This window comes from Toxotes jaculatrix, chromosome 2 (genome assembly GCF_017976425.1).
Source record: "Toxotes jaculatrix isolate fToxJac2 chromosome 2, fToxJac2.pri, whole genome shotgun sequence".
Lineage (NCBI taxonomy): Eukaryota > Metazoa > Chordata > Actinopteri > Toxotidae > Toxotes > Toxotes jaculatrix.
In genome coordinates, this window is record NC_054395.1 from 22098681 (window position 1) to 22111282 (window position 12602).

At 41.5% G+C, this 12602-nt stretch overlaps 1 protein-coding gene across 4 annotated transcripts in view; it reads right to left on the reverse strand.

The window, feature by feature from the left end:
* The window catches only part of LOC121189002 (serine/threonine-protein kinase WNK2), a 39923-nt gene that overhangs the window by 26676 nt on the left and 645 nt on the right, over nucleotides 1–12602 (reverse strand). For all 4 annotated transcript variants that reach the window (XM_041048994.1, XM_041049011.1, XM_041048985.1 and 1 more), the window contains exon 2: nucleotides 11510–12313. In XM_041048994.1, coding sequence (XP_040904928.1) covers nucleotides 11510–12133 — 624 coding nt within the window. In that variant the 5' untranslated portion in view covers nucleotides 12134–12313. The remainder of the gene's footprint in view (nucleotides 1–11509; nucleotides 12314–12602) is intronic.

A 12602-nucleotide genomic window follows, 5' to 3' on the forward strand; every position in this document is an offset into this window, starting at 1 on the left:
GAGGGACCAGGTAATAGATTAAAATATTAGTCCTGGGAACTTTGCTGCCTAATATACCATGTAATTGCAAAACTATGTGTTCAAATCAAGTTCTTGGCTTAATGTCACATGTCGAAGAAAGAAAGCGCCCTTAGTGTGGAGAGATGGCTATCAGCTTAGCTACATTACCCAAGGATCCGAGGGTAGATACAACAAAGCTGCGAGAATTACAGTTCCCAGTCTGCAACAGGTTTTATAAGGCTCTACCAGTACCACTGTCAACTACTGAAATAATCAGAAATGCATAATGTAACTCTACGGGGAGAGCATAAACACTGCCGTGGCTCAGCCTCTGAATTACACTGAAGTCACCTATGCTGCAGGACATACAGTATGCACTGGTAGATGGTATCAACTGTCAAACTCATGCAGCAAGTGTAGACAACACAAGTAATGCAACACAAATCTGTCAAACAATGAGCATCCTTCATGAGAAATTAGTTCTAGAAGATTCTGCTCTCCAACACACACAAGTACTAAGCTAAGAGCAGAGAGCTCTGCAAGCGTGTCAACGGATTTACCCTGAAATTGGAATTTCTGCCACGAATAGAAGCGTAAAAAAACAAAAACAACTTGTTAAGCTCAAACAACATCCCAAACACTAACGGTGTGTATACACACAGTGCAGCCACACTTGTGTGCAGACAGGTGAGTCAAAACATTGTTTCACTAACAACAGAATGATGCAGCCAATTTTTTTCCTGCAGTAAGTGCACTTTTTGTTTGATTGAGGGCGCTATAGCAGGATGAGCATCTACAACTGATTATCCACTAATAGAATCAGACTGCTCCTGGTAGGGAGGGAGCTGTGCAATGAAAGAGTGTTGAGGCAGGCCCCCGTCTTTGGAGCATCAATCTGAAAGACATATCGCAAACAGGGTGACAAACTGACCTGCACCCACACCCACACCCACACCCACACACAAAAACACACAAACACCCACACCCACACACAAACACACACACGCAAAGATGTGGATGGTGTTCTCAAAGCAGAAAAAACTTTATATAAAAAATTCTAAAGCTGAAAACTCATAGGTAGTGTATTATTAACACTAACTCCCATCTGTCATCACATATGACACACACGCACACACACACACACACAAACTACCACCCACTCACACACAAATTGATTTAGAAATGCAAAAAAGCTGAGTCATGACACTTACAAAGATGGATTCTTCATATCTCATACCTGAAATTACATCCCCCAAATTAAGGGTGTGAATAATCTTATATAACCCCTTAGCCTAGAGAGGTACAAACAGATTTTAGTATGGCTTAGACCAGGCAAAAATACAGTCACTACTTTCTACTAAATGAATTTATTATTGTAAAATGTTAGTGGCCAAATGAATGAAAAATAAACAAGTGCTGACCATAAATTATGACCATAAAAACATTTGAATCTGAGTTGTAGCATCACATGATACTCATATAAATAAGGGAAAAACAAAAACAAAATCAAAACTGTTGATCAGTCTCTTGTATTAATGGGCCGGTACCCACTTCCAACAAATAAGGTTTGTACTGTCACCTGTTTGTGTGTGTTGGTTGTCATTGTATATAAATGTTCAAAAACGATATCGACTACTTGGGACTCAAACAAAACTTGGGACTGGATCATTATTTTCAACCCCAGAAAAGTACACTCCTCACTGAAATGGTAAACTATTTTTGGATTAATGCTTTTCAGTTCACACACAAAAAAGTGCTGCTAGTTCCACAAAGGATAAAAGCACAAAAGCAAAGATAACAGGATTTATGCTTTAGTAAGAAACCTTAGGACCATTATGTTTTTTTGGACATTGGCCTGAATGGATCTATAAAATGACTCAAGCAACCATCTTAATGGCAAAGCTAAGAAGAAAGTGGAAGACAGACACCATCCAGTCTGTCTTATGTAGAGCTCCTTATTCTCACAGTGCCCACAGATGAGACAGTTTTTACCTAATATTCAAATCTCTAAGATCAGTGAACCAATGACACCCATAGACAGGGACTAAATGCATTAGGGCAATAGCAGGTTTCAGCATTAGTCCTAATTATGGCAGCTAAATTACACACTGTTAGGTTGGTGTTTCTCCATGACGTTGTGTTCCTAATTACAATTTCCTCTTTCCCTCATTAACTTGGCCTCATCCTGATCCTTCGTTAACAAGGAGCAGATTAGCAACATTTGGAGTTAGTAACAATAGTGTGACAGGGATTTATATTCAAGCAACAACTTCTACTATGAAACCTAGACAGCTAAACCCAGCATACTCAATGTGTGTTCACAACATTTGGCTAAGGAGATTAAGAAAGAAAATATTTCACCTCAGGATGTACTTGGGGAAAAAAAACTAAAATGGGATTCTGTTGAAATCATAATCACATTTAAAGATAAACCTGTACACATTTATCTCACACACAGATACACACACGGCTACACTGAAACCACAGAGCCACTAGGCCTTAGCTTTTTAACACTGCAATGAAGGCTTAAGGTCAGTCACAATGATAATAATAATGATCCACACAGCTGTGTCTTATTCACTGCTTATTTAGACATTTCAACAATGAGGATGTTTGGAATGATGACACATGAACCCTGGTTGCCAGGTTGAAGAAGGTATGCTAATTTATTTGGCCACCCTGCCTCCCTCTGCACCCATCCTTTATAACAGATGACTATTGCAGTGCTTCTGCTGCTGTAACAAAAGCTGGTGCAGGGCGAGCCATGAGCCAGCAGACTGCCCGCAGCTGAATTGTGTCCCATCAGTCATGACTGCAGGAGGCTTTGGCCAGCAGCTGTAACATTCACTCAGATATCTCTGTTTCAGTGTTACGCTGCCGTGCATGGCCACTCTACAGTGAAGTTGTGCTAATTGGCACATGGGCACTCACGGTGGCACAGTATAATATTTTAAACTAGGAAAAGCTGAAGACAGCAGAGCAAAAGTATGCATGTTATCACCCAGCCTCGTCAAGGAAGAGCCTAAAAGAACAAGATGACAAGCCACTGAGATACTGTGATAGCAAGACAGCAATGCTGTTAAAATCAGTCTATGACCAAGTGCATACTCTGCTGTCTGGGTGTGTAGGGAGTGAGCTAAGAAAAACGAAGGAGAACAAATAAGGAGAAGCTATGGGGAGGAGATGTATGACAGACACCACCACACCCAGGGAAATAAAGAGGTCAGAAACAAAGAATTATGTCACTGCTGCACTTATGACCAAAATGAACTGTAAGTGGCCCACAGTGTAAGGCACTTACATTTGTTGCATGGGTTTTTAAGTGTATGAGTGTGTCTGGTTGATTGTGACCAGGAGTTAGCCAACGTGGATTAGGGCACACAAACCTCCTATAAACCTCTTTCCTGTCACAGACTAAATGCGTGCGCTGTCAAACAAACAGTTCTTTGACACAGAGACAAAGAAAAAAAAATTGCTGATTACACACTCGCCTCCTCAAAAGACTAATGCTGCTTATGCAATGGCCGTGACAACTGCCGGCTGATCACATCTTTGTCTTGGGGCGTGACTGACACTGGATTTTTGAGGCCAACGCTGATATCAAGAATTGAGTTTTAAGAATCAGGTAAGTGTCTGCAAATATCTGGCAGTATCATTATTGCACGTAATGAAAATATTGATCCGTGCTTTATTACTTTAATTAATCAATGAATGTTTTATTCTGTACAAAGTCAAAAAATAGGGAAAACAGCCATCATATTTTCCCTAAAACCACATTGCTTGTCCAAATACAATCAAAAACACAAATATTTTCCATTTACAGTCACAGGAAAGTGGCAAATCCTTACATCCGAGAAACACAGCATCTACAGATGTAATGGTACATATCTATGACAATGTACAGGACCTGAGAACAGTGAGAACAGTACTCTAACACTGGACTCCATGATATTCCTCCTCAGGAGCGCTGACACACTCTTAGTTGATTAATTAGATGATCAACTGACTATTAATACTGGTGATGAATATTCGTAAGATTTATCTTTTATTGTGAAAGTCCACAGTCAGCAGCAAAGAACAGATTAGATCTTGTTCATGGCTTTTTTATTTGTAATTAAGGCTTAACAGTCGACAAGAAGCAGCACTAACCAGTGTGTCCAGGAGAACCTGAGGCACGACAGCTGGTGGTGACATGTTCAACACACACACTCTTGCACAGACACCAAACATCCAAGCTTAATGTAACGCACAGATACTCAGACACATTGTAAAAACCATACCGGCTACAAATATCTGTGGTGCTATGATACCCAGGGTGGCAATTTCACCCATCTGTTCTAAACTTGAGACAAATTTTCGCAAAGGTGCTCAATGCCCATGTAAATGACTGAAGACTAATGAAGCCAGCGTGAACTGGTGCAGCCAAGGTCAGTGGTTTCAAACATGTGACCCTTTCCCCAGACCACTGAAGATGAGGGTTGAGGCTGAGACGAGGCAGAGAAGAGTGGTGTGCTGGGTTAAGATGCCCTGAGACGAACTGGGCGGCATGGCCAACCCCCCCCTCCCTTGACTATTTTATCAGCCGCTGCAGTGTGGGGGCACAGAGCCAGAGAGACAGCCTTGATTCAGCATAATACCCTGACCCAGACAAAACACCACACAGGCAAAACACAAGCAAGGCTTTTTTTTCCTGCATGGAGACTTTAAAAGCAGCCCTGTTTCTTAATTTCTGTGGCGCCTTTACCAAAACCTGTCCAGGTCATCAATAATAAAAGCAATTTCAAGAACCCTGTGTTCAATGCATCACTGCCAACTCCAACTGCAAATGCTACTTTAGCAAGCAGGATACGCAAGCTACACACTGCTGGCCAATAAAATCATAGTTCACATTACTAACAAGATGTCATGCATTTGTCAGGCTTTATAGAAGGCAGAAGCCCAAGTGGGAGGACAACTTCTGCAGGAAGAAGGAACCAATGATGGAGACGAGAGTCAGAGCACTGCTGTTACAGACAAACTGGTTCCCTGTTGAAAGGTGAGAAGTTTAGAAACAGAAAGATCTCTTCGTGGACGCCCTATTGGGCACATGCTTTGCATATACAAACTGTATAGCCATCTGTTATGTATATAAAAAAAACAGCCAGATTAACAGGACGATTTACCTATTTCCATCATTTTCTCTGTGGTGAACCTCATATCATAAGGACATTTTAGTGAAAGTCAACCCACTGTAACACCACCACTAGTAACAGCCTCTAAAATGGCCACAGGTTTGAATCAGCAAATCTCTGGTTCAGCTGAGTACAATGAACTGAAGGATTCATTGGAGGGTTACTCAGTATTTCTAATTTTCAGGTATTTTAAGTGTAAGTAATTTCATTAGGGCACACCTTTGGTGCCAACTTTGCACCACATATGCAGTGAAAATCCCTAGAAGATGTACATACTCTTTATAGCAGCCACAGAAACCTCCAGTCTTACTAAAGCTAAACAGAAAAAAATAATCAAACTATTCAAAACATTATTCATCAGTCACTGCAAATAGGGGGCTTTACATAAGAAATCAGCTGCCAAAATAAATGTTAAGAACAGTTTACCATTACAGTGACTTAAGACTAAGTGCTACAGTGTGGCCATTTGTTTTTCACTCATTATTACATAAATAGCTTAGTGATGCAGAGGTCAAATAGAGTGTGTCTTAAAAGTAACCCTTGTCTTCATACCATAGAGCCTAAGCAGGAGGCCTTAACAGGAAAGAGAAATGCTCCAGATTCATTCATAGAAAATGACCTCCTTAAATTCCAAAAGGGATTATTAATCCTAATGAGCTGTTGTGACACTTCCTATTGCTGAGGGAAGGATGAGGGAGGTCAAAGGCCATTTAGCTAAATCTTCACCAGTTCACCGTTAGGCTGCAAGATTGTAGGTGTGCATCCGGTGGTTCCTCAGTAAATACTGGTATGATGTAAGAAAATACTATGGCTGTCAGTCAGGTACAGCAAGCTAAATTTCATATGCTGACCACCTATAAACCGTTTGGAGAATGTGTCAGCTTTAATAAAAGTCTGAAATCCCTATTTTGTTGAAGCAGGTTTTAAGTCAAAACAAAGCAGCACACAGCGATTAAAAGAGGCCAGATAGCCACTGCTGGAACTGCTGTGGTATTAGCAGTAAACACTGCAATGTAGAGCTGCAACCAGTAGCTGATTAGTTATTTGACAGAAAATTAACTGGCAATTAGATAGATCAATTAACTGTTTAAGCTAACTGAATATCATTGGATTTTGGAAAACAACAATGCCATGGTCATTTTTTCTTTATTGTCTGACATTTTGTAGACCCAACAATTAATCACGAAAGCAATCCGCAACTGCAGTCCTACTATAATATAACTATGAAAACATATGCCAAAAGCAGTCAAAAATGATTTACAAAAGACGAATAGTGGGTACACATAAATCCCCAGACGGGAATTTGCAATACTGCATTGTTCTGTAAGGTTGTCCTTAGTCCACGCTCTCTTTTTTAAGTTCTTTCTGCCAAACATATTAAATTTATACAAGCATTCTGAACACTGGAAATTTTTTCATAAACACTTTTATACTTCTGCCATAATAAGCAAAACCTTACTTGTAGGCTCTTCAAGTGCAGTAAATGAGGGGGAGAGCTTTTCCCCACTTGACAACACTCTAATTCTCAAACCACTTCAACTACAAGTGGCGTGTGTGCATGAATGTTTTCCAAATGGCCTTTGCTAAATATGAATATACACTCCATGGCCACTTTATTAAGCACACCTATGCAATCGAATGCAGTCCAGAATAACAGCTCTGCCACATTTTCTAAGTTTAAAAAGCTTACAACTGCCTGTCTGAGAGGTTTTAACTTTATGCATGCAGTTCATATATAGCTAGTACATTTATTACTGCGGTTGTAGTTAGTGGTGGTGTTGTAATGGATTGTTCTAATGGACTGAAATGTGTTCTCATATTCTTTCCTCCACATGTTTGTAAATGGGGTGGGAAAAACTATAGACCCTCAATATAATGCAGTGTACTTCAACGCCACTGCAAAGTACAACCTAAATAAACACTGTTAAATTAATGCCTCTGACTGTGTCTAGCAAATTTGAACATTATCATCTTTGTAAAGGTGGAATTTATGGCTGAGCTGTTGTCTTGGATCAATAGTTCTTACATGCATGTCTAATAAAGTAGCCACTGACTGTACAAAAATTGTTGGCACAAAGCATAAATTAGCTTAAGATGAAAAGTAAATTGATATTGGAATATTTAATCCCCGACATCTACTTCTATAAGGACACTATGTCCGAATAAACCAACACGCCAGGTTATACTTTCTTCAGCAAGCTGCATTTCAACAGATGATACATGCTCAGGTTTTAGAGCTCTGAGCTGCACTGTTTTGATAGATTTTTCTTACTATGTGCAACCACAGAGCGATATGCTATACACCCTTCACTGGAATTCTGAGATTGCGTCTGTGTTGTTCAGCTTGTCATTCGAATTAATCTCATGTTTTTATCTCTCAGAAAAATGTTATAACATGAGACAAGTAAAACTTTTTAAAATCAAAATTTTTCTGACTGTGGCAGGGCAGTCACTGTCTCCTAAGTATTACATCTAGATTTTCTTAACCAGCCTCTTACGAACAAGCCTGCTGGAGCAGTTCCACAGACCACACTGCTGTTGCTCTGACAGGCCTGTCCTTCATTCCTCAGGGTCTACAGTTGGCTGAGTGACACGGGAGATCAGGCATGCCTGAAGATGGGGGCCAGTGATAAGGCAATGTTAGCTACAGCCACTGGGTCTGGCTGCCCTTGCTTCCCTGGGCCTCCTAAAGCCAAATGGGCTGTAACCAATGACCCACTTAGGCTTCTCCAACTTTCCCGGAGGAGTTTTTGTTGGTAGCCCTATACATGTTAATGCAAAGAGACAACCACAAGCTATGCTCAAAAGCACATCACCATCCTATAACATGGCTCAATCTAATCTACCATTACTGAAAAAGTGTGACCTAGTGACTCATGGTGTCATTCGTTATGTTTGTTGGGTCTGTTTGGTTCAAGAATGGCCAAATACCCAGCAAACACCCAGAGACAGGCAGCTACACATTAATGCCAAGGTATCATTGCCAGTTCTGCATTCACAAGCTGAGAACTAGATCTAATCTACAGAACAACAAGCTCACTGCCAAATACCACAGAGAAGTCTGCACAAAATCAGAAGTAAACTCTGTACCTGCAAGTGTGCATACAGCATTCAAAACTAGATAAAAATCTATGCACAGAGCCACAATTGGCAGAAACGGGAAGTTTCCAAAGTTTAAAAAATAAATTCCAGTGAGCAATGATAGAATGAGACTGGGCAAACACAAGCACAAGAAGTGTTTCTTCTCCACAATGAGAAACTCACAACAGGCATCTTTCTCTCAGATTAACATCCTTGCCTGAGCCGGTGCCATCTGTGTTATGCCAGCAGCCTGGCACAGACACAGACATGTGGGGGAGATGGGCATGGGAGAAAAGGGGAAGGGAGGTGAGACAGAGAGGGCGGGGGGGAAAGAAAGAATAAACACAGGACCAGATTAAAATTTCTAGGCAAGAAAGGCATGTGACCACTGGAAGCAGGGAAAACAGTGGAAAATCACAGTCATATCTCCTTTACTCCATCTTACACTTAGAGCTCATCTGTCTTCCCCTGCTTTCTACCACAGTTCACTGAGCCACGCAAAGATGGCATCACCTACATGCAACACTAGAGAGTAAACATGCACAACAGAAGCATAAAATCTTCACTATTTTGGCTGCAAACATAGGACCAGTTGATACCTGCACTTGCACTATGCTGGCTTAGAAAATCTGGTGTGACAGTGGGCAGCGTGGATTCTTGGCTGAGACCACCAGTCTTTACAATGACTCTGACACCAACATGACACATTATTAGCAACATTATGCCCGCTGATAAAGCCCACTGGAGTTAGAAACACTGATTCTCTCTTCAAGAAAGTTAATAAAAACACGTAATTCACTGGACTACAGTGTAGTCTCGGTCTCAGATTGAGGATGTGTTCAGTTTACCTTGTCACACAATGAAGTAACTTCCAAATTTCTTGACTTAAATTACACTGTGGTTGTTGCTCTGTGCACTATAGTAGAATAAAACATATACTGAAATATTTAGAAAAACTAGAGCTGAAACAAATGCTCTGTATCTGCATCTTCTGTCTGTTTTGATATTCAAATAACCAACCCAAAATCCCCCCGTGCATCTCAAATGTGAATATCTGCTGGTTGCCTTGTTTGTTCGTTTTTTTACAATAGTAAATTGAATATCTTAGAGTTTGGGGCTGCTGGCTGGACAAAACAAGACCTCACAGACAAAGGGTAGGGAATTCACACATAGTTGCAAGTAAATTTTCTGTCAATCTAATAATAGAGTAACTGACAAATCACAGCAGCTGTAATCTGCAGATATCACCTTACTCTGTGGGAAATTGCATTGGTCAAGAATTCTTTGTTGAAGCTCTAAAAATGACTTTTATACTATTTTTGATTTGCAAACGATCTGCAAAAGATCTGCCAAACTTTGTGTGCCTGACCTACCTGTGTACAACTCTAATGACAGTCTGAATTGATACAGATTATCATAAACTGCTTAAATAGTTTAACGTTATAGTTTGAGATCACAAACAGCTCTGGTCAGCTAAAGAAGGCCCCACCTTATTGACTCACAAAGTCACACACAAGTCTCAATGGTTCTGATCTGCTCAGTAAGCTGATGAACCAAACAGCACTCTAATGAAACACATTGATCAGGTCAGCATAGCATTTTGTTTTTTTTGTTAATATCAGAGAGTTATTATCAGTTTCTAATGGAAGACTATCAGCTCAAAGCTACAAAACTGCATATGAGAGAGACCATCTGTATTGTGATTAACATCCATTATTGATTGTCCACTAGAGGGAGTTTTAATGTGTCACTGGGGAAGAATAAAAGACAGTAAATTGTTTCCTGTTCCACATGCTATCATCTGCTGAGTCCAATTTAAGCTTGCTGTTGTCAAGTGGAGGGAAATGTGGGGTTGCTCACCATTACTATCAGGCTGCATTACATCATCCAATGAAATCATTGTGTGTGTGTGTGTGTGTGTGTGTGTGTGTGTGTGTGTGTGTGTGTGTGTGTGTGTGTGTGTGTGTGTGTGTGTGTGTGTGTATCTCTCTCAGCACTACTGTATCTTTACTCATTCCTGGCCAAGGGTATGTTATCTCTGAAGTCCTTTTCAGCGATGATATGCGTCACCGACTTGTGATGCTACAGTCAAGAAAAACAGGTTTAGTTCTTTTCAATGCATGAAGCAGTCTGCATTCTTTAGTCTCACACGTTACTGACGCAGCACATTTTGAGGATCCTAAGCAAAGTATTCACTGAGGCCACAGGACCGCCACACGCTTCCCAGCAGGCTACAACGCACTTCAGCTGCTTCCTGTCTGCCTACCTCCTGTTGCACAGAGGGAGGGAGGCAGGGAGTAGCACAGCTCATAACATGCAGATGCACTGCTGGGACAGAGCGCACACGGGCATCCGCTGCACTATCCGCTCCAATAACCGTGCTGTGTCATTACATTGTCAGCTGGGCAAATGACTAGAGCGCAAATGAAGGATGGTTGCATGTAAAATGAATCTTTAACTATTTTAATCTGAGTGCTGAAAGAATAACAAGTCACATTACAGGTTTTCTTTCTTTGAGGGGGCCAGTCATGCTTACTGTAGTCCCCCTTAAGCCAGAGAGAGGGAGAGGGAGAGAAAGAGAGAGAGAGAGAGAGAGAGAGAGAGAGATAATCCCTACTGCAGTCTCCAAAGGACGGAAATAATTAGTTAATACCTTTGCACAGTCTAAGCTGGTGATTTTCTTGTGTCTGTGTAATGCAAGACAAGATAGATTCTCCTTGTGCATTTGCAAAACTGCTGATGACTGTACTTCAGTGGTGGTATGCATCTCCACGTCAGCAGCTAATGCTTGTCAATCACTTTTCCTGTGTAAACCATTTAAAATTTAGTGGTAACCCATTTGCAACTTAGTGGACCCCCTCATGAGACTATGGCTGGTTGACAGCTCCCTAAAGACATCACCATTATACTATCATGATGTGTGAACCTTCACTGATGCAGAGCAGAGAGAGGGGGCTTCCTGTGAGAGTCAGGCATTCCTCCACTTATTTGACTTCTTCACTAACTGACTGAAAAACAACTTACTGTAAGTATTTTTTGTAGGAAACAAAAATGTGAAGGTTATTTTAAATATTTATATAGATGTCTCAAACAAAAGTACATTGTTGTTTAAAAGCATGTCTCCCATGCCCATCTGTATGTATAAGAATTAGGACCTCTTTTAAACCCATATGTGACTGCTGACTCTTAACTGCCACTGTGTTTGGGTGTCACAGAGAGACAGACTGTTAATCAGATGGACAGCTTATGTACTTTACCTGCAGCTCACACCAGGCAACCTCCACCCAGGTCTCAGTATCCAGGCCTTTGTAAACCGTCTTGAAGGACCCTCTCCCCAGCTCAATGTCAAATTTGAGGAACCGTCCTCCTGGAGATGTGGAGACTGCTTTCATCTCTGCCTCCTCCTCATTCTCCTCACTGGCCGCCTTGATAGCAGTTTTAGCACCATCGCTGCACGTAACATTTAATGCATCTCCACCCTTTTCCTTCTCTTCATCAGCACTGGCGCTCTCTGTGGCACTGTCTTTTTGCCCACCTTGACTTTCTGTGCTGGAACCCTCTTGTATCCCACAACTAGTCCCCCGAGTCCTGTCCACAATTGTTCGCAGGTTTATGTTAAGGATCTTACTCCTGTTATCACATTCCAGTGCTTCAAAAGCCTGCTCATCAGTGTCCGAAAACCACAAACTTCTCCTAATGAATCTCTGGTGCACATTCTTCTGATAGCTGGACAAAGGGTATGCACTGGGGTCACTCCCACCTCTCACTACTGAGTCCACAAGGTTTCCATCACCCATGGCCAGTTCACACTGAGAGTTGGGTACGGATGGATGTTTCAGTTCTTGGCGGGCCTCGGAGTTCAAATTAGCCTCCGGCTCCATGACGGTTTAAAAGTTCTGTCACTTTGGTTCCCGGGTCATTCGTGCCATGGCCAGACTTTCCAACATGCAGATTCAGAGACGGATACCTGCAGCGCCCACTCGGTGACGCAGTTTGCCAGCAGAGGCCCCTCACAGCGCTGGGAAGGATGGCATAGGCGAGATTACATCCGATATGAAGAGCTGCAAAAAGAAATGTTGTCAGTTTAAATGAAACAAAAATCCAACAATTCCCGTCGCGCACGACAATGCCGAAGCCATAAACTGGGTTCACAGGCCTATATAATCACGGACTTTAAGTTAGTTGGTGTCAATAAAAGCAGGTGGATGGAAAAAGGCGAGCCCACGAGTTAAAAACACATTGTTAGCAGAAGCCATCGTCGTTCAGGTGAAAGGAAAAAAAAAAAACTAGCAAGCTCTGACGACCCAAGTTAACGTTAAGTTTGACATTTCACAACTTAGTAAACAAGGG